At 50.9% G+C, this 21,945-nt stretch overlaps 1 protein-coding gene and 1 long non-coding RNA gene across 4 annotated transcripts in view; one reads left to right on the top strand and one right to left on the bottom strand.

Annotated features, from left to right (window-relative positions):
- Positions 1-12,338, top strand: part of LOC310769250 — a 20,145-nt gene extending 7,807 nt beyond the window's left edge. Inside the window, exons 2-3 of the long non-coding RNA XR_014551573.1 lie at positions 10,195-10,409; positions 11,652-12,338. This is a non-coding gene — a long non-coding RNA (uncharacterized lncRNA). The remainder of the gene's footprint in view (positions 1-10,194; positions 10,410-11,651) is intronic.
- LOC310768571 (uncharacterized protein) overlaps positions 1,936-21,945 on the bottom strand; it is a 35,999-nt gene continuing 15,989 nt past the window's right edge. The window contains exons 1-6 of one of the 3 annotated variants that reach the window (XM_083626911.1): positions 15,896-15,939; positions 13,193-13,674; positions 12,463-12,544; positions 9,398-9,480; positions 8,958-9,084; positions 1,936-4,523 (exon numbers count right to left, since the gene is read on the bottom strand). In XM_083626911.1, coding sequence (XP_083483037.1) covers positions 2,257-4,523; positions 8,958-9,084; positions 9,398-9,480; positions 12,463-12,544; positions 13,193-13,606 — 2,973 coding nt within the window. In that variant the 5' untranslated portion in view covers positions 13,607-13,674; positions 15,896-15,939 and the 3' untranslated portion in view covers positions 1,936-2,256. Of the gene's footprint in view, positions 4,524-8,957; positions 9,085-9,397; positions 9,481-12,462; positions 12,545-13,192; positions 13,697-15,842; positions 15,940-21,945 lie in introns of those variants that run through there. The other 2 variants (XM_083626909.1, XM_083626910.1) reach the window with 2 other exon arrangements.

Genomic DNA, 21,945 nt, shown 5'->3' on the forward strand with positions numbered 1-21,945 from the left:
GGCCATCATTGTGCTGGGGGTGCTATGCTGGGCTAGGACAAATGCAGCTAGGCGATACTCCCAGTCCCCTTGCGTCATGCGGCGGAGGGTGTCCTTGGTGGCCCACACCATGCGCTCTGCTTGGCCATTGGTGGTGGGGTGGAACAGCGATGATCGCGCATGGCGGATGGCAATTTCTGTTGCGAAGGTCTGGAACTCCTGTGACGTGAATGCTGTTCCGTTGTCGGAGACGAGGGTGTCAGGGAGTCTATGGGTTGTGAACAGCCTGCATAGTACTTGGATGACCGCAGCCGTGGAAGTGGACAGTACCTGGGCGACCTCCAGCCTCACTACCCCTGGGTGTGTTTCATGTAGGGTTGTGAGGACCTTTTGGCGCAGAGGCTGGGGAACGACCACCCTGCTTCCCCGTAACAGGCACCCCATGTGGCCTGGCCATTTCTGTTTGCGGGTTGTATAGCCCGCAAATTCCGGCCCAGGGTTGCTACTGGGCCATCCCCACCACACCCAGTCCAGGACCCGGGAGATGACCCTGTCCTTCATGGAGTGGCGTGCTACTTCCAGCACCTGAATGGGGCGGTCCGGAAGCTGTTCCAGGCTCATGACCTCATGTGCGGGTGCGGGGTCGGGGATGGTCTCAGGTAGTGGCAGTCTGCTGAGGGTGTCCGCGTGGCCCATTGCCTTCCCAGGCTGGTGGACCGGCTATACTGGTTGCCGGTGAGGAAAATCAACCACCTGAGGACGCAGGGTGACAGTATTTGAGGGGTCTGCTTCTCGGGTGTGAATAGGCCAAGCAGCGACTTGTGGTCAGTCACAACGGTAAAGGAGCGCCCATACAAGAAATCGTGAAATTTCTTTACTCCCTTCACAATTGCCAGGCCCAGGTATGATGATTGGGGTTTCCCAGGGGGCACTAGACACCAGCTCGAACACTCCTTGTACCACAAGCCAGTCTAATTCCTTGTCAATGCGGGGTGTTGAAGGCGAACGGGACCTGGAGGGCCTTGAACCTGATGGGTCGTACGGCGGGGTCTAGTTGTAGGCCAACAGGGGGGTAGTATTTTACCCAATGCCCCATCGAAAACCTCTGGAAACTCTTTGCACATGGTGTCCACGTGGGAGCTGGTGCGGTTCATCCTGGTGATGGCTAGCCCCAGTGGCCCAAACCATGCCAACCCCAGTAAGCTAACCCTTTGACCACGATCCTTGACCACGATCAAGTCCAACTGCCACTTCCGCCCTCAATATTGTACATTGCAGGTTCCCACCCCCATCGTGGGGACCTTGCGTTTGTAGAAGTCTCCCGGAGGGTGAATGGGGCTGGCCAAACTTGGAGCCGCCACTGGGACACAATTTCCTTAATGTCCATGCCAAAATTATGGACAGGGTTGAGCCTGTATCAAGCCCCAGGCAGCACGGGGCTGCCTCTATCTGTGCCACGATGTCAATTTTGTCCGCATTAGAATGAGGCAACTGGTATACCTTACAGTCTGTGATCTCCGTCGAGTTACCTTGGGACTCTTGGGTCAGCCATCTGGTTCGAGGCATCGGGCAGGCTTCTGCCTTCAGGGACAGCCTCTCTAGCCTCCGTGGGGCAGCGGCTTGCCCCGCTGTCCCCCGAGGTTGTGGGGCTGGTGGGGGGGGGGAGAAGCAAGCTTGCTCCCCCCCGCCAGCCCCACAACCTCGGGACAGCGGGGCAAGCCACTGCCCCACGGAGGTTAGAGAGGCTGTCCCTGAAGGCAGAAGAGGGAGACGGAGCGCTCCGTCTCCCTCTTCTAGCTTGGGGATGGCTGCGAAAACCTGGGGGGGAAATAAAAATTTTTCCCTTGATTTCCCCCCAAGAAAACTAGGTGCGTCCTATGGCCCGGTGCGTCCTATAGGGCGAAAAATACGGTACTTTAAGAGAGGAACCATAAAACAGAAAAAAGAAAGAATGTGTCCAAGAGGACATAGCAATTTAGGTGTCCAGATAAGAGTGGTTGTCTTGCAGGAATCCAATTCTCTTTAAGTGGCTCAGAGTAGAAGAAATATTTTCCTTCAAAAAGAAACAAACTTGTCCAAACATGTCCTGATTTTGGCTTTTTCAGCCAGCTGTCAGTCTTTCTAAAAGCTCCAATTTTTTTAAAAAGAGCTTTAAAAATGAGACCAGACTTTCATAACTCCTTCCAATCACACTCTTGGCACAGATATGATTCCTCCCCTGTATGTATTCTTTGATGAAATGAGATTTCCTTTTTGACTGAAGCTCTTTCCACATTCCTAACACTGATCTGACTCCCTTGCTGTGTGTAATTTTTGATGGGCATTGAGACCTGCTTTCCTGGTGAAGCTCTTTCCACATTCCAGGCACTGAAAGGGGTTTTCCCCTGTATGAATTCTTTGATGGGAAGTGAAACTTATTTTCCAGGTGAAGCTCTTTCCACATTCGAAGCACTTAAAGGGTTTCTCCCCTGTATGAATTCTTTGATGGGAAGTGAGTGTGGAGCTGTTAATGAATCTCTTTCCACATTCCAAGCACTGATACGGTTTCTCCCCTGTATGGACTTTTTTATGGAAAGCAAAACTCTGTTTCCAGCTGAAGCTCTTTCCACACTCCAAGCACTGATAGGGTTTCTCCCCTGTATGAATTCTTTGATGGGAAGTGAGATCGTAGCTGTGATTGAAACTCTTTCCACATTCCATGCACTGATAGGGGTTATCCCCTGTATGAATTCTTTGATGGGAAATGAGCTTGGCCCTCTGACTGAAGCTCTTTCCACATTCCACACACTGATAGGGTTTCTCCCCTGTATGAATTCTTTGATGGGAAGTGAGATCGTAGCTGTGACTGAAACTCTTTCCACATTCCACGCACTGATACGGTTTCTCCCCTGTATGAATCCTTTGATGGGAAATGAGCTTGGTCCTCTGACTGAAGCTCCTTCCACATTCCATGCACTGGTAGGGTTTCTCCCCTGTATGAATTCTACGATGGGAAGTCAGACTATAGCTGTGACTGAAGCTCTTTCCACACGCAAAGCAGTGATATGGTTTCTCCCCTTTATGAATTCTTTGATGGACAGTGAGACTTTCTTTCCTGGTGAAGCTCTTTCCACATTCCAAGCACTGATAGGGTTTTTCCCCTGTATGAATCCTTTGATGGGAAGTGAGCTTGGCCCTCTTACTGAAGCTCTTTCCACATTCCAAGCACTGATAGGGTTTTTCCCCTGTATGAATCCTTTGATGGGAAGAGAGCTTGGCCCTCTTACTGAAACTCTTTCCACATTCCAAGCACTGATAGGGTTTTTCCCCTGTATGAATCCTTTGATGGGAAGTGAGATGGGTCCTCAGATTGAAGCTCTTTCCACATTCCACACACTGATAGGGTTTTTCCCCTGTATGAATTCTACGATGGGAAGTGAAACTGCTTTTTTTGCTGAAGCTCTTTCCACATTCCACACACTGATAGAGTTTATCCCTTGTATGAATTCTACGATGGGAAATGAGAGTATAGCTGTGACTGAAGCTCTTTCCACACGCAAAGCAGTGATAGGGTTTCTCTTTTGTATGAATTCTTTGATGGGAAGTGAAACTTAATTTCCAGGTGAATCTCTTTCCACATTCTAAGCACTGATACGGTTTCTCCCCTTTATGATTTCTTTGATGGACAGTTAGACTTTCTTTCCTGGTGAATCTCTTTCCACACTCCAAGCACTGATACGGTTTCTCCCCTGTATGAATCCTTTGATGGGAAGTGAAACTGCTTTTTTGACTGAAGCTCTTTCCACATTCCACGCACTGATAGGGTTTCTCCCCTGTATGAATTCTATAATGGGAAGTGAGATGGGCCCTCTGATTGAAGCTCTTTCCACATTCCAAGCACTGATAGGGTTTCTCCCCTGTATGAATCCTTTGATGGGAAGTGAAATGGGCACTCCGAGTGAAGCTCTTTCCACATTCCAAGCACTGATAGGGTTTCTCCCCTGTATGAATCCTTTGATGGGAAGTGAGCTTGGCCCTCTGACTGAAGCTCTTTCCACATTCCAAGCACTGATAGGGTTTCTCCCCTGTATGAATCCTTTGATGGGAAGTGAGCTTTGCCCTCTCATTGAAGCTCTTTCCACACTCTAAGCAGTGATAGGGTTTTTCCCCTGTATGAATTCTTTGATGTGCAGTGAGATGGGAGCCCTGACTGAAGCTCTTTCCACATTCCACGCAGTGATATGGTTTCTCCCCTGTATGAATTCTACGATGGGAAGTGAGATTGTGGCTGTGACTGAAGCTCTTTCCACACTCCAAGCAGTGATAGGGTTTCTCTTTTGTATGAATTCTTTGATGTGCAGCAAAACTCTGTTTCCAGGTGAAGGTTTTTCCACATTCCAAGCACTGATAGGATTTCTTCTCAAGGGGATTTCTTTGATGGGAAGTGGAATGGGAGCTCTGACTGAAGCCCTCTCCACAGTCTGAATACTGATATGGCTCCTCCACTGTGTGGATTTCGTTGTCGTCTCCCTTGTTCTTCATTTCCAATTCATCACCACCTGAAACTAAGAGGCAAACGGATTAGAGTCTCGGGAAGAAGTGCAGTCCCAAATTATGGAACAATGCTAATTAATGCTTGGGACAGGGGAAGAACTGAAGGGAGTTAGATGTTATAACGTTTCTTTTGTTCTGTAAAAATGTCTAGTTTCGTATACAAATCAAGTTGAATATTAGATGTTTTCTCTCTCATGTTTTTAAAAGTACAGCTTAACCTGGTAACGTCATTTTGTTCCAATTTAAATATGCATCTGTACTATCTTCATAAATAAAATGTGCTTTTATTGAAAAAGGTGGCCAATGCGGAAAAGTTCCCTGTTAAAATTAAGATATATTCAATATGCTAAGTTGTTCAGTATGCAGTAAAAAATCTAAACAAATTTTAAGAGCTGGAGAAATATTTGGGAACATTGACTCTGGACTGACTTGGTCATAGTCAGCTGCCTTGTGGGTGATGTAAGAGTAGGGGAATAAAAATGGCAAACGTGAACTTCTTGTCATGTGACAAAGACACATGAGAGCAGAAGCAGCAAAGCAGGCTGGGAAGTGCTGGGACTGCACAATCATTTGGGCCTACTAAAGTTATTCAGGCCTAACTGCTAACTGTTGAGTCACTCTGACATGTGACTTAGCAGCCATTTTCTCTGTGTGTTCTCTGAAAGAGTTTAGTCAGAGTCAGTCTGCCTCAGTTGTGAGCAGAGTCAGTATGGAATCTCAGTCAACCTGTTTGGAACCATGTTGTTTATCAAGAAGTTTATTTTAACTCAGTAAAGCTCTTATTCTTTAAAACTCTGCATTATTAATTTATGCTGCGCATCAGGTCATGGGGCCCAGTGTTTTATGGATGGTGAATTGCTAAAGCTGGAGAATCAGGGTGCTGTTGGTGAGGACCTCGAAGGGACTGAAGGTCCAGTGGTGAGGCCGTGTACCGAAGAAGCAGACCCGGTGCAGCAAGGAGCAGAAGCCACGTCAGCTCAGCAACCTGCGCAGTTTATTAATCTTGGCAACACTGCCCAGATGGAACATCTGAATGGTAAGAACTACCTGACTTGGGCTCTCAAGACTGAACTGGTTCTAAAACATGACAGACTGTGGTACTGTGTGGAAACTGGTTTGAATCCACAACCCTCTGAGCAGGAACGTGAAGAGGATGATAGAGCCCGAGCGCACATTTTGTTGGCTCTAGAGGAACCACAGGTCCTGCACATTGCAGAATTGGACTCTGCCAAACAATATTTGGATCGTCTACGTCAGATACACCTGTCTGACAGTGCTGGTTCAATAATTGGACTAACTAGGAGACTGTATAGAACAGTGCTGCCTGAAGGCGGATGTTTAACTACACACCTCCAGACTTTGCGCATGTAATTCCTCCAGTTGCAAAGGAGAGGTAAAAGATTTCCAGACCTGGATCAAGTCTATATCCTGCTATCCAGTCTCCCACCCAGCTTTAATATTGTGATAGCCTCTCTTGAAAGCATGAGGCAAGATTTATCGATGGCGTATGTAACAGCCCGTCTACAGGAGGAATCTGAAAAGCGCGTGGAAAAGCTGAGTGAGAAGGCTGCAAGATTTGGATCGTGGGACCAGCCGTTTGACCTTGAATAGAAATGTGCTGGAAGGCCTAGAAGAAGAAGAGTTTGGATTTGATATCCCGCTTTATCACTACCCGAAGGAGTCTCAAAGCGGCTAACATTCTCCTTTCCCTTCCTCCCCCACAACAAACACTCTGTGAGGTGAGTGGGGCTGAGAGACTTCAGAGAAGTGTGACTGGCCCAAGGTCACCCAGCAGCTGCATGCGGAGGAGCGGAGACACGAAACCGATTCCCCAGATTATGAGTCTATTGCTCTTAACCACTACACCACACTGGCTCTCAATTATTGTGGATGATAAAACAAGGTATTCATGGCTATATCTATTGAGAAACAAATCAGAATGTGCAGATGCTTTGAAGTCCTGGAAGGTATGGGCAGAAAGACGTTTTCAAAGGCCACTTATTCAACTCCAAACCGACCGAGGAGGCGAATATTTAAGTAATCATTTCCAGGCATGGCTTAAACGCCATGGAATAACGCATCGTCTCACATGTCCAAATAGTCCCTGGAAAAATGGAGTTGCAGAGAGACGTGTGGGTGTCATGCAAATTGTAAAGGACAGCTTGTTAACTGATGCTGGATTGCAAAATGATGCAAAGCTCTGGGGAAAAGCTCTCCTGACTGCCAATTTTTTAGTGAACCGTACTTTCACTACTGCCACGGGTGATATTCCCTACAGAATGCTTTTTGGGAAGGAACCGGATTACACAGCTTTACATGTGTGGGGGACTTGGGCTTCTGTTCATATCCCCAAGTCTCTGAGACGCAAAGGTGAGCCTAAAACCAGAGTGCTACGTTTCATTGGCTATCAGGGCTATTCTAGCAGGTCTTATCGTTTTGCTTTGGGATGTGGCCAAGTAGTCATTTCACAAAATGCTGAATTTGCTGAACAGGATAGGTGGGAACAGGTTCATGCCAATCCTAGTATTTTAATTCCTCTCTCAGGACAGCCACAGGAGCCTCTCAGGCAGCCAGCTGCTGAGGAAAGGATAGGAAGGGGGGGAAATTTGCCCTCAGGCACTGACACTTTGCAAAGTGCCACAAGCAGTGAATCAGAGGAACAACAAAATGATGAGCTGGAGGAGCAAAAAGAGAAGGAAAGCCCAGTGGTTATTCCTAGAAGGGCCACATGGACTACCAAGGGTATTCCCCCGATAAATTGACTTTTGGCACAACAAAAGTGTGTCATGTTAATTGTACACAGCCACAGGACTTTGCTCCAGTTCTGAAGCTACCTTCTAAGGAACAAACCCAGTGGTTTGACGCCATGAAAGAAGAGTTGGGATCATTCAAAGAAAATAAGGTGTACACACTAGCCAAATTGCCACCAGGTGAAAAGTTAATTTTACATGTTTATACTTCTGCTCTCTAGGTCTTTGGGGGAGTGTCATGTGACGAAGACACATGTGAGCAGAAGCAGCAAAGCAGGCTGGGAAGTGCTGGGACTGCACCATCATTTGGGCCTACTAAAGTTATTCAGGCCTAACTGCTAACTGTGGAGTCACTCTGACATGTGACTTAGCAGCCATTTTCTCTGTGTGTTCTCTGAAAGATTTTAGTCAGAGTCAGTCTGCCTCAGTTGTGAGCAGAGTCAGTCTGGAATCTCAGTCAACCTGTTTGGAACCATGTTGTTTATCAAGAAGTTTATTTTAACTCAGTAAAGCTCTTATTCTTTAAAACTCTGCATTATTAATTTACGCTGCGCATCACGTCTATGTGCTGAAAAACACTTTTCGTATATTGAACAAATGTGTGTAGCAGCTGCCAAATTTAAATTTCTTTAGTTGCTAAAAATTTTATTATGATGTGCATCACCTTAAACCAATTTGGATGTTTTCTTAAATTCTCGACATCACAGAATGCAGCAGAAACTTGTCATATCAGTATTATTATTATTATTCAAGTTTCCTCACAGTCGTACAGCAGGTTACATAGGCTTCAGGTTACAGACTCCGCTAACCTAGAAACAGCACCTCAGGTTAAGAACTCTGCTTCAGGATGAGAACAGAAATCGTGCTCTGGCAGCGCAGCGGCAGCAGGAGACCCCATGAGCTAAAGTGGGGCTTCAGGTTAAGAACAGTTTCAGGTTAAGAACGGACCTACGGAACGAATTAAGTTCTTAACCCGAAGTACCACTGTACTTAAATGTTACATGACAGGGAGAAGTTACAGGGGACGAGGCAGGGGGCCTTCTCAGTAGAGGCACCCACCCTGTGGAACGCCCTCCCATCAGATGTCAAGGAAATAACTATGCAACTTTTAGAGGACTTCTGAAGGCACCTCTGTATTGGGAAGTTTTTAATGTTTGATGTTTTACTATGTTTTTCTATTTGTTGGAAGTTGCCCAGAGTGGCTGGGGCCACCCAGTCAGATGGGCAGGGTAAAAATAATAAAATTAATCATTATTGTTACTACAGGGTTCACTGCCGGAGATTCAAAAAGCGTGGCTCTGTTTTGGGATGGAGTTTGTTTGGTTCAGTCGTGGAATCTGTGCCATCTCCAATGTCAAGGGACTCTTTGGTCAACCAGAGAGAGGCAGAAGCAAGAACAAAAGCAGGAAACTTGACTGAAGCTACTTCAACATCCCAAATCACTCTGAATCCTACATTTAAGAAGGCCTGGGCAGTTCAGACAGCCTGATCATGGTTTTAAACGACAGAACTGGAGGAAGAATATTCACAGGGAAAACAATCGATAGCCATCCATCCAAGGTTTGCTGTGGGAGTGCTAACATCCCAGGTGCTGTGGGTGGCGCTGTTGAGCCCCATCAAAATATCAGAGGTTCATCATCTAGTGAGATGTCTTGAATTACAAAACAGATAGGATGATCCAATAGGGAGCCTTACCAAGAGAGTCCAAGATCCCACGATTCTCCTCCATGACTTCCTTATGGAGAGCTCTCTGGTCAGGATCCAGCAACACCCACTCCCCGTCTGTGAAATGGACAGCTACATCTTCAAAGCACACTGGACCCTAACAGAACAGGAAAAAGGCTGTCCTCTTAGAGAACATTCAGTTGGCTCTGTTGTTTTCTACAGCGGCCAGACCCCTCTCTGCCTTCCTCATCCCTCTCTCCTGCTGCAGCTTCTGCCTCGGAGTCTGGGCTGCTCTCTGCCACAGACTCCCTCTGCTCCCTCAGCCCTCTTCCCTCTCCAGCTTCAGACACCTCCTCCTCCTCCCAGTCGGCTCCCTCTTCTCTGGCTCCTCCCACCATTCCTCTGCATCCAACTGTGTCCAGCCAGTCTGCATCCAAGCAGTCCTTCCCCACAAGGCTCCTTCCCCCTACCTGATCTGGGTCCACAGCTGCTGCCTCCCCTCCACCACCATGAAAAGATGAGGGAGCAGGTCTTGGTGGCATCATTCCGTCACCTGGGAGAGAAAATGTAAGTGGGAAACTGTAAGTGCATCTCTAAGTACAGATGGGGCTTGTCCAAGTCTCCCCTGCTAGCTTCCGGTTCCGCTCTGCCTTAATGGAGGCAGCGGGAGATTGTTGGCAATGGAAAAACAAGGATGATTGAGGGTAATTCTCCTTGCAAGTTTCCCCCAGGGACAGGGGGGAACGGGCTTCAATCCCAGTTCGTCTCGGTACCAGGCTCCGGCTCCGGCATGGATTGCAGGAGGCAGGGAGGCGCTGAGTGCAAAAGCCCTTCGCCTGCCGAAAACCCTCCTTTGCTGCCATTAAGAAGCAGAGGTTCTCCTGTCAATTAGAGCTCAATTTGGACTAATGTACAGGCGTTGCTGGAAGAGATGGGATCATAAACTGCGGAACTGAACCAGCTGCAGGGTCTTTAAGGTTTGAATCTGAGAGAAGACTTCATTTGGTGCAAAAGACATGGGGTGGGAGCCTATGGCTTCTTTATATAAAGTTTTCTTCTCTGCATTTATGATTTGGCAACCCACCATTGAATGCTTTGTTGTTGTTTAGTCGTTTAGTCGTGTCCGACTCTTCGTGACCCCCCTGGACCAGAGCACGCCAGGCACTCCTGTCTTCCACTGCCTCCCGCAGTTTGGTCAGGCTCATGTTTGTAGCTTCGAGAACACTGTCCAACCAATTGAATGGTAGTTCAAATTATATATGTACAGGTGAGCAGGGATGAAACTGGATTACAGATATGGAATATAACATCAAATGGAACGGTGTGTGTAAAAATAAAAAGGAAAAAGGGAGGGAAGCTCTATTTTACAAAAGGTTTACGATGGAAAATTAGAGCTGACTCTTCCCCATCCTTTATTATATACAGACTGAACTGAATAATGCTAAAAGGACTTGGAATTTAATTTAATGGGGGGGCCACCAGGTGGCGTGTTGGAAGATGGCCGACAATAACACCTCTCTGACCCATATGAGGTAATTAAGGGGCTGCTATGGGAAGTATGCAGTCTTCCTACCCCCCCAGGAGATGGGGCCGCTGCCTTGCCAGCGGTGTTCACAATGCACCCCCTGATCTGAGAGATGGGGGTGCCGAACACTTGGCACGAGCCCTCGGTGAAGTCAGATCTTCCTGACGCCGATTCCAATCAGCGCATGCTGGTTAGCTTCAGCTCGGAATTATACTTGGAAACATATGATTGGAATGAAGCTGAAGCACATACATCAAGTAATGTTTGAGAGATAAGACTGCTGATTTATGGATCTCTGTGACCGGGAGTGACGGATGGACAAGTAAATCTTCTGATGAATCACCACTAGGAGACTGTTTGGAATGAAGGGGGTGTGGAGGAAAAAACTTTTTTTTTCTCTGCACAATGTGATATTAATAACCCTTCACCCCAGATAGAAATAAGATTGTTGCGTTTTTATTAATCACAAGCAGGAATTTAAGAACTGTGTGGGATGGATTATAACAGGAGAGAGGATTGGTGAACGGTGAGAATGAGGAAATTTTTTATGACGCAGTCAAAAAATAGCATCTCGCCAAGACAGGCTTGCCAGAGAAAGAAGGACAGGGGGAGGAGAATCAGGATCGTTCGAAAGAGAAGGAATGTTGGAACGCAAGCTTGACCTGACAGAGCCTCCTGACTCATTTGATTTATTTGGCAAGCCTTAGAAAAGTAAAGGACAGACCGAAGATTATTTTTTTTTTTATGGAAGCGTTCAACAGAGGCTGTCCCTGAGCGATATGATCTTTGAAGAGTACAAAACCCACACAGAGGATGCCTGCTAATCTGCTTGTGAAAATTATCAGAGATCGCAAAGAAAGGAATATACGATAACAACAAGAAGAGAAAGAAAGTAATAAAGGACTATCTGGATTGAACTGGATAGAACTGTCTAATTAAAGCAGTAATGTAAGTGATGTTTGGACTCGTTCGAAGTTTTGGACTCGTGCGGGGCTTGATGTATGGGTACCCCCAACAAAATTTAAAATTTAAAATTTGGCTGTATAATTTGGAACTAATGTGATTTGGATAATGTGATGTGATTGGCCTGTTAATAAAAAGTATTTTTTAAAATAAAAAAAAGGAATTTAATTTAATTGGATAAATGCGCATTTATCTTCGGCCAGACAGAGGGATGTAAGGAATCTGAAAGTTGTGAGGGAGCTGATAAGGTTCATTACTGAGTCATTTGCAGTTCTGACCGATCCCTCTCTTTCCCAGGCAGAGAAGAAAAATGGGAAAAACTGATTATTTATTGGGACAGTGTGATTTTTGCAGCTGCTATTAAAGTTGCCAAACAACGAAGCACACGACAGAGCGATGGAGAATTTCTGAAACCACAATGGGATATTAGCTCCGTCCAAGGAATAATGGAGAACAGCAACAACCAGGAAAAGATAGACAGAATATTTTACAAGGACGGGGAAAAACATCACAAACAGAAAGATTGCCACACATGGGAAGAGTAAGGATATCACTGGAGTGCCTCACCTGTTGTTTTATATATTATTTGATGTTTCAATACGAATGGAAGTCATTAATATTGCAGCTGTTGTATAAAGGATTGTTATCTTGACAGGAGTGTAATTGAAATTAATAAGATTTTGGAATGGAGAAATCAAGAAAATCATCAAACCAGCAGTTTTAGCATGCGGGGCGCCACCTATATTATATAATTTGATATCTTAAAGATTGATATTAGTAATTGTATTGTAATTTCGCATTGTTATAAGGAGGCTATTATTGGACTGTAATTGTAAACTAATCAAATTACTATCGTAAACGTCTCCCCTGCTGAGTACATTTGTACATTTGTACCCATTTCATATAATAGTTGTGCAAAAATGCATCTCTCCCCCCCCTCCCTGAGCTCCAGGTGTCTTCCCGCAAAAGATGCAAAGAAATCACAGGTTAGTTTCAAAACCAAGAAAATGTGACAAAACGGGGGAGAAAACACTCCTTCCTCCTTACCCAGAGGCCTCACTCTGGTGTCCAACGGAGTCTTCTCTGCCTCAGAAGAATCAAGACCCATTTCTGCCAAAAGATCCTTCCTCTGAAAGAGCAACAAGGATTCAAAACAGAGAATGGGGAGAAGGGTTAGAAAAGGAATGGCAGAGGCAAGCGCTTTCGGGGGACAGAGGTGAAAGCTGCTTCCTGCTTCTGCTAGACTGGTGTCTGGGGTTGGCTGCCAGGACCATGAAACACTGGTCCTCAAGGATCTTCACTGGCTCCCAGAACGTTTCCCAGCACAATTCAAAGTGTTGGTGCTGAACCTTAAAGCCCTAAACGGCCTCAAAGGCCCACTATACCCAAAGGAGCGTCTCCATGAACTGAGGTCCAGTTCCGAGGGTCTTCTGCTGATTCCCTCCCTGTGGTAAGTGAAGTTACAGGGAACCAGGCAGAAGACCTTCTCCACAGTGGCACCCACCCTGGGGAATGCCCTCCCATCAGGTGATAAGGAGATAAGAAAATGCATAACTTTTAGAAGACATCTGATGTCTTCTTATGCTTTTATATGTGCTGGAAGGCACCCAGCCACATGGGTGTGGTATTAATAATAATAATAATATGAATAAGCAGAAGAAGAAGATCTGTTCCTAGATGCTTTCCAAAAAAGGATGGGCCATTAGGAAATGATTTGGGAATACTCTCCCTCCTCTTTGGAGCCCCTTGGGAGTATCCAGAGGAAAGTCTCTCTCACCTGCTGCTCTGCCTGCTTCCTCTCCTCTGCCTGACTCAGGAGGAAACCTTCGGCCAGGGCTACTGCCTGGGAAGTGGTCTCCGCTCCGCATTCCCTCACCCAGATCTCCATCTCCAGAGGAAGGACAGCCAGGAACTGCTCCAAGATCACCAGGTCCAACATCTGAGCTTTCGTGTGCCTTTCTGGCTTCAGCCACTGATGGTCAAGGTGGTAGAGTTGGCTGCAAACCTCTCGGGGTCCTTTGGCCTCCTGGTAGCAGAACTGCCTGAGCTGCTGGCTCTGCACCTCTGAGCAAGGGGTGTCCTCCTCACCCAGGATCTTCTGCATGGAGTTTTCCCGGAATCCCCCACTGCTCCCCGTTTCTATGGCATGACCTCTTCCTCCTTCAGGGCCAGCTGAGTCTTGCTCATCCATCTGGGCTCCCAGGAAGTCTCCAAGAGATCAGAAGGAGCCCCTTGGTCCTCTGCCAAGTTCTGTGTGTCCTAATGCAAGCTGCAGCAAATCCTATGAATCAAACACATTCTTCTATTATAATATCAAAGCACAGCCAAGAGAGGAAGAATGTTCCCTGAGCAAGTGTAGGGAGAGAAGGAGGAGGAAGAAGTCATAACTGTGAATGACAAGTGAGTCATTTGTATGAAGTGTAATTAGGAGCCAAGGCAACAGTGGGGGTCCCTCCCAACCCCACTTCATAGTCCAGAGCTTCACCCCAACCCAGCCATATCTGCTTGGGGGGCTTGGTGAGCAGCAGGGCTCATGTCTAGCTCCAGCCACCGTCCCTTTGGCACAGACAGTAGGAGGCCATGGGACTCCCTGCTCTGGATCCGATGGGAAGGTTGCAACGCCCTCTGGGTGGAACTGCCCTGGAAGACGCCTCAGAAACTGGACCCAAATGCAGCGGTTGGGTTCTCAACTGGATTCCCTGTTTTACTAATGGCATTTCTATCCCACCTTTTCTCCAACAGGCTCCAGGTGGTGTCCGGGACTGGACCCAAGAGGAATGCTGGAGACCCCCTTCCCTCCTCCTGAACCTTCCCGAGAAGAGGAGGACAGTATAGATTTACAACAGTGGTTTGCAGAAGGTCATAGTTCAGAGGCTGCAGAGGGGAGAAGCTGGGAAATATTGGGAGAGCAGCAGGAGGAAGAAGCAGCAGCACTAGGGGAGAGACAGCTGACAGACTCTGTGTCTTCAGAAAGCATTCCTGACCCTCCTTCTCCCAGGATCCAGCGTGCATTGAGAGTAGGAGAACAGGAAGCTCAGAGGCAGAAAGCACAGATCAGCCGACGCAGGGATGACGTAGAAGAGGAGAGACAGAGGGGTGGGACTTTACTCAGAACAACGCCATTACTGCGATGGAGAGGCCCTGTTCAAAGTCTCTCTCTGTAAATATTGAATAAAGGACTCGGCAGGAACTCTTCTTGTTGTCTACTTCTTGGCTGGCCACTGGGGGAGGGATGGGATTCCCTGAAGCCTGACAGGTGGCATCTACCCCTCCTCACTGAAGACCCACGAAAATCCTTTCTCATACATGTAATTCCTGTTTTAAAGACCTGCATTGGTTGCCAGTTCATTTCTGGGCCTAAGTTCATCAACAGACCAAGACTTTATATTGTTTAGTTGGCAATGGAAGAGGAGAAAGGCCCATGACTCACCCTTAATCGAAGCACAACCACAAGGGCCTTGCCATGTGGAATGCTCTCTGTTCACTCTGTTCGGTTTCCCCTTTATTTTTGGTCGCGTTCAAACCAATTCATTAACCCAAAAGTCATACGCTGACCACTGACAATGAACCTGATGTCACAAAGTTATTATGCTGCTTTTGTGATATACAAATGGCATGAGAAGAGTTGCTCTATTTATCTGTATTCTTTATTATTCCTATGATCCTTCTTTATAAAACCCAATAAAAAGTTATTCAAAAAACAAGAGGAAACACCACACACACACACACACAGGCTCCATCTGTGTTGCATCTGACATGTTAGCAGGCTTTAAAGTTAATCACCAGAAAAGGAAAAGGTTATCAAAGAATATGATAGGAGAAGACCAGAAGGTTTTGGTGGAGGAAACAAGGTTTCAAATTGAAAACAAAATATTTGTGTGTTACCGTGACAAATACCAATTTATGTTGTTTCAGAATAATTATGTCCTGAAATTAAAGCATATGTCAAGATGGGAGATGCCAAAATGTTTATCTCATTTTTTATGGCAGGGAAAATGTCCAGTTAAAATGAAGGTTATTGCAAGATGCCCAGCAAAGAGAAGCAGGAAGTAATCCTCCTTTCTGTTTGTGCGCTTATTTAGATGCCGTGATTTTCCCTTTGATAAAAAGATAGGGGGTATTGGAGGCCCACTTTCGTCTATCTCCTTCCAAACATGAAGCACATCTATGGAAAGAAAGAAAGATAAGGGGAAATCAAAGAAAGAGAGCCCCCCCGGCCCCCCCCGGCCTGCATCTGCCAAGCCAGACTCCCGGGAAGGATGCCGAGAGTCCCTCGGAGACCCCGTCCAGCTGCCCCCCGAGCCCCCAAACTCCTGGGAAGCAGCTTGGGAAAGGGCCCCCCACCCCTCCCTCCGCCCCCTCCCCGAGCCTGGTCCTGGCGAGGAGGAAGAGGAAGCCAAGGAGCGGAGAGCCAGCCCGGATTTTACCTCCGCGTCGCGGGGCAGGGAGTTCCGCAGGCTTCCCCCGAGAGGAGAGCCGCCAGAGCCCGGCGGGCGAGGGCGAGGCCGGAAGGGACGTCAGAGGGGAGGGGGAGCGGCCCGCCTTCCTTTCCTGTCCTATCTAGGAAGCCAGCTCGGCGCCCCTTAACCCTTCTCTCTCCCGCGGAGCCGTCAGGGGCGTCGCGCAGGCGCAGAGCTGCTCCCTCGGAGGGGAAGAGGCCGCCCAATGGGGGAGAGGAGGGGCGCCGGACTGGGCGCGTGTGCGTGGGAAGGGGGAACCCGTGTCCCGGAGGAGGAGCCCCTCTCTCTGCCTGGGGGGACCCGGGGTGTCTCTCTTGGGGGCTCCTGGGGGGCAGAGAGCCCTGTCCCAGCAAGAGGGGGGCCTGGGAGGGTGCGGGGAGGGGGGGCGCCTGGCGCGTGTGCGTGGGAAGGGGGAACCCGTGTCCCGGAGGAGGAGCCCCTCTCTCTGCCTGGGGGGACCCGGGGTGTCTCTCTTGGGGGCTCCTGGGGGGCAGAGAGCCCTGTCCCAGCAAGAGGGGGGCCTGGGAGGGTGAGGGGAGGGGGGGCGCCTGGCGCGTGTGCGTGGGAAGGGGGAACCCGTGTCCCGGAGGAGGAGCCCCTCTCTCTGCCTGGGGGGACCCGGGGTGTCTCTCTTGGGGGCTCCTGGGGGGGCTGCGGGGCAGAGAGCCCTGTCCCAGCAAGAGGGGCGCCTGGCGCGTGTGCGTGGGAAGGGGGAACCCGTGTCCCGGAGGAGGAGCCCCTCTCTCTGCCTGGGGGGAGCGGGGAGCCTTCCAGGGGGGTCTTGGGGGGGCCAGGTGGGGGACCCGGGGCTCCTGGGGGGCAGAGAGCCCTGTCCCAGCAAGAGGGGGGCCTGGGAGGGTGAGGTGAGGGGAGGGGGGGCGCCTGGCGCGTGTGCGTGGGAAGGGGGAACCCGTGTCCCGGAGGAGGAGCCCCTCTCTCTGCCTGGGGGGACCCGGGGTGTCTCTCTTGGGGGCTCCTGGGGGGCAGAGAGCCCTGTCCCAGCAAGAGGGGGGCCTGGGAGGGTGCGGGGAGGGGGGGCGCCTGGCGCGTGTGCGTGGGAAGGGGGAACCCGTGTCCCGGAGGAGGAGCCCCTCTCTCTGCCTGGGGGGACCCGGGGTGTCTCTCTTGGGGGCTCCTGGGGGGGGGCAGAGAGCCCTGTCCCAGCAAGAGGGGGGCCTGGGAGGGTGCGGGGAGGGGGGGCGCCTGGCGCGTGTGCGTGGGAAGGGGGAATCCGTGTCCCGGAGGAGGAGCCCCTCTCTCTGCCTGGGGCTGGGCGGGGGAGAGGGGGGTCTTTGGGGGGCCAGGTGGGGGACCCGGGGTGTCTCTCTTGGGGGCCCCTGGGCGGGTCTGGGGGGCTGCGGGGCAGAGAGCCCTGTCCCAGCAAGAGGGGGGCCTGGGAGGGTGCGGGGCCCCCGGGCCGAGGGGAGGGGGGGCGCCTGGCGCGTGTGCGTGGGAAGGGGGAACCCGTGTCCCGGAGGAGGAGCCCCTCTCTCTGCCTGGGGGGACCCGGGGTGTCTCTCTTGGGGGCTCCTGGGGGGCAGAGAGCCCTGTCCCAGCAAGAGGGGGGCCTGGGAGGGTGCGGGGAGCGGGGGCGCCTGGCGCGTGTGCGTGGGAAGGGGGAACCCGTGTCCCGGAGGAGGAGCCCCTCTCTCTGCCTGGGGGGACCCGGGGTGTCTCTCTTGGGGGCTCCTGGGGGGCAGAGAGCCCTGTCCCAGCAAGAGGGGGGCCTGGGAGGGTGCGGGGAGGGGGGGCGCCTGGCGCGTGTGCGTGGGAAGGCGGAACCCGTGTCCTGGAGGAGGAGCCCCTCTCTCTGCCTGGGGAGAGCGGGGAGCCTTCCAGGGGGGTCTTTGGGGGGCCAGGTGGGGGACCCGGGGCTGCTGGGGTGCAGAGAGCCCTGTCCCAGCAAGAGGGGGGCCTGGCGCGTGTGCGTGGGAAGGGGGAACCCGTGTCCCGGAGGAGGAGCCCCTCTCTCTGCCTGGGGCTGCGGGGGAGAAGCAGGTCTCTGGCACCTGGATGGAAATGCCACGGACAACGAAAGAAAGAAGCCTCCGTTGCATATCAAGCAGCAGGAAAAGACCACACAAAAAGCAAGAACGTTAGTCCACAGATTAAGATTTATTCAGACCCAGAACAGAAAAAAGCAGCCGTAAGTGCAGTGTCTCAAAGATGCAGCGCATCATCTTTACCTTAAAAGAAGTAATTCAACGTAACCATCGGCAAAGAGGCAGTGAAATGGAAGTGAAATGGAATTTTTCCGTGGCAAGGGCGATAAGGAAACCCGTCACAGCAGGCCTGTGTTGTTAAAAATCAGGAGAAGAGATTTCTGTACATCTCAAGAGCAACAAGAATGTATTCCTTCCCACCCTTTGCTTGAGAAGCCATAGAAAAACTCTGCAAGTGTTTGGCTCCAGGGTCCTTTGAGAGAGAGTTGGTTCCGACTCTCTGAGCAAAGAGGAAGGAAAAGGGGGTCCTGCAAGGAGAGGATGAGGGGAAGACCCCCTTTTCTAGGGGTGGGGGAGAGGGATTGGGCTCCCGGGTCAAGAGAGCACCTTGTATCCTGGCACTGAAAAGACACCCTCCCGACACAGGAGGGTGGCAGCTTCTTTCAGCAAACGGTCAAAACAAAGTTCCAACTTGAAAACCACCTCCCCTCAATAAGCTTTGGACTACAACTCCCAACCGGGCCTGCCAGCAGAAGGCAGGGGGGATGGAAACAGCCATCCAAAAGGTCCGGCCAGCTCCAGAGGCGACCCAAGGCTGCTCTCCAACGGGCGCTGCTCCAGGCATCTGAGTTGCCCAGTTCAAGGGAGCTGGCGGGACTAAGAACCAGGGTTCCTGAATCGCAGGGGTTGGACTAGATGAGCCTGGAGTGTCCTCTTCCAGGATTCCTCATCTGGCTGCCAATGCCACGGCTGGAATGTCTCCCAAAACTGCCCCCCCTTTCACAAGGAGCTCTTCCCCCCCCGTGTCTTAAACTACCCTTTGACTGGCAACCATCTCCAATCTCCTTGCTGGACAATCCCAACCAAAGATGCATTAGATTCTCTGAAATCTACTCAGGAGTCCTGTGGTGATTTCATGCTCTTTATTGCAACTTGTAAAACAGTGATTTAATGGCCCCCCAAACCTCAGGCTGTTATATACATTATTTACACAATTAGTCTGGCTGATTCTGCTTCCCTCCTGGAGCCTGATTGCTCTTTTCCTGCAAGCCAATCAGTTGTTGCATTCTAGGATCCTACTTGCCTTTTGTTCTAGGATCAAAGCTTAGTACATAACCCCCCTCCCCTCTACGTTCCCGTTGTGCCCAGAAGGTTAGCATTCGTAGTCGTTATGGTCTTGGGTGTCTCTCGGTAGGGGTTCCCGGTTCTGGCTCTTGTTCCAGGGCTGCCGGTTGTGACGGGGTCATTGGGTTGGACGCCGCTGGTCCACTCGGTTGTGGTTCTGGTTCCTGTGGCTGCTAGGCCTCGGTCACTTCTGGACTTCCTAGTTCCGCCTCCCTTACCTGCTCCTCCTGCTCCTGCTCTATGGGCCTCACCCTTCTGCTATCGCCTTGGGATTCCTCTGTCCAGCCCTCCTTGCAGTTCCCCCCCAGGAACCATCACAGCAGTTGATCGCAGTGGCAGCGCCAAGCTTTCCCCCCTTCGTTAGCACCTCGTATGACACGGGGCCAGTCGCCCTGGTGACTGTGGCAGGTACCCATGCCAGGCCCTCCCCGAAGTTCTTTGCGTACACCGGGTCGTGGAGCTGGAAAGTCCGGGGGTTCCTACCTTCCCCCACTGCTGCCTCCTCATGGGCCCTGTTGGGGTGAATGCGGTCCGGTCTTCTTGCGAGGCGCCAGCCCATGAGTAGTTCCGCTGGGCTCCGGCCATCATTGTGCTGGGGGTGCTATGCTGGGCTAGGACAAATGCAGCTAGGCGATACTCCCAGTCCCCTTGCGTCATGCGGCGGAGGGTGTCCTTGGTGGTCCACACCATGCGCTCTGCTTGGCCATTGGTGGCGGGGTGGAACAGCGATGATCGTGCATGGCGGATGGCATTTTCTGTTGCGAAGGTCTGGAACTCCTGTGACGTGAATGCTGTTCCGTTGTCGGAGACGAGGGTGTCAGGGAGTCTATGGGTTGTGAACAGCCTGCATAGTACTTGGATGACCGCAGCCGTGGAAGTGGACAGTAGCTGGGCGACCTCCAGCCTCACTACCCCTGGGTGTGTTTCATGTAGGGTTGTGAGGACCTTTTGGCGCAGAGGCTGGGGAACGACCACCCTGCTTCCCCGTAACAGGCACCCCTTGTGGGCTGGCCATTAATGTTTGTGGCTTGTATAGCCCGCAAATTCTGGCCTAGGGTTGCTACTGGGCCATCCCCACCACACCCAGTCCAGGACCCGGGAGATGACCCTGTCCTTCATGGAGTGGCGTGCTACTTCCAGCACCTGAATGGGGCGGTCCGGAAGCTGTTCCAGGCTCATGACCTCATGTGCGGGTGCGGGGTCGGGGATGGTCTCAGGTAGTGGCAGTCTGCTGAGGGCGACCGCGTGGCCCATTGCCTTCCCAGGCTGGTGGACCAGGTATACTGGTAGCTGGTGCGGAAAATCAACCACCTGAGGACGCAGGGTGACAGTATTTGAGGGGTCTGCTTCTCGGGTGTGAATATGCCAAGCAGCGACTTGTGGTCGGTCACGATGGTAAAGGGGGGCCCATACAAGAAATCGTGAAATTTCTTTACTCCCTTCACAATTGCCAGGCCCTCTTTGTCTATTTGCGGATAGTTCCTCTCGGCTGTGGAGAGGGTCTGGGAAAAGTAAGCCACCGGCACCTCTCTTCCATCCGGAAGTTGGTGCCCTAGTACGGCACCGACACCATAGGGCGAGGTGTCGCATGACAGCAACACTGGCAACCTCTCGTCAAAGTGCGCCAGGACTGAGTTCAAGACGAGCAGATCTTTGACTGCTTGGAACGCAGCCTCATGGCACTGCCCGCACACCCACAGGGCCCGCTTATCTAACAGTCTACCTAGGGGCTCTGCTACTGCTGCCTTGTGGGGTAAGAAGGCATGGTAAAAGTTCAATAGTCCCAAGAAGGCTTGGAGTTCCGCCTTACCCTTAGGTTCAGGGGCGTCAGAAATAGCCCTCATCTTGTCCCCGGTCAGGTGGACTCTGTCTGCGTCTACTGTAAATCCTAGAAAAACCACCTATTGAACTCCTAGCACTTTCCCCACTTCACCTTGAGGCTGGCCATCTGGAAACAGTGCAGGACGGTGCGGAGTGTGTCCCCAAACTCCCCCCCGTGTGGCCCCGGTGATCAACATATCATCGAAGAAGAGTGTGACGCCGGGAATTCCTTTGAGGAGAGAGTCCATTGGATTTTGGAATATTCCTTGGGCCACGCTGACGCTAAATTTCAGCCCCTTGACACGGAACGGGCCCCTGTGCGTTACAATTGTCTGTGCCTCCGCAGTGGCCTCGTCCACTGACAACTGTTGATAGGCCTGGGCCAGGGCTAGCTTGCCGAAAATCTTAGACCCCGCCAGGGTGGCAAGGACATGGCTGACCATTGGCACTGGGGATGCATGAGCCGTAAGGGCCTTGTTTATGGTACATTTGTAGTCTGCGCAGATGTGGACTGAGCCATTGGGCTTGACAGGTGTGATGATTGGGGTTTCTCGGGGGGCATTAGGCTAGAGCACTCCTTGCTCAATGAGCAGGTCTAATTCCTCGTCAATGCGGGGTTTTAAGGGTGAACGGGACCTGGTGGGCCTTGAACCTGATGGGTCATATGGCAGGGTCTAGTTGTAGGCCAAGGGGGTGGGCAGTATATCATCCCAATGCCCCATCGAAAACCTCAGGAAACCCTTTGCACATGGCATCCACGTCCACATGGGAGCTGGTGCGGTTTACCCCAGTGATGGCTAGCCCCAGTGGCCCAAACCACGCCAACCCCAGTAAGCTAACGTAGCGCCCCTTGACCACGATCAAGTCCAACTGCCACTTCCGCCCTCGATATTGTACATTGGAGGTTCCCACCCCCATCGTGGGGACCTTGCATTTGTGGAAGTCTCCCGGAGGGTGAATGG

This window comes from Podarcis filfolensis (assembly GCF_964270895.1).
Source record: "Podarcis filfolensis genome assembly, chromosome: 8".
Taxonomy (NCBI): Eukaryota; Metazoa; Chordata; class Lepidosauria; order Squamata; family Lacertidae; genus Podarcis; species Podarcis filfolensis.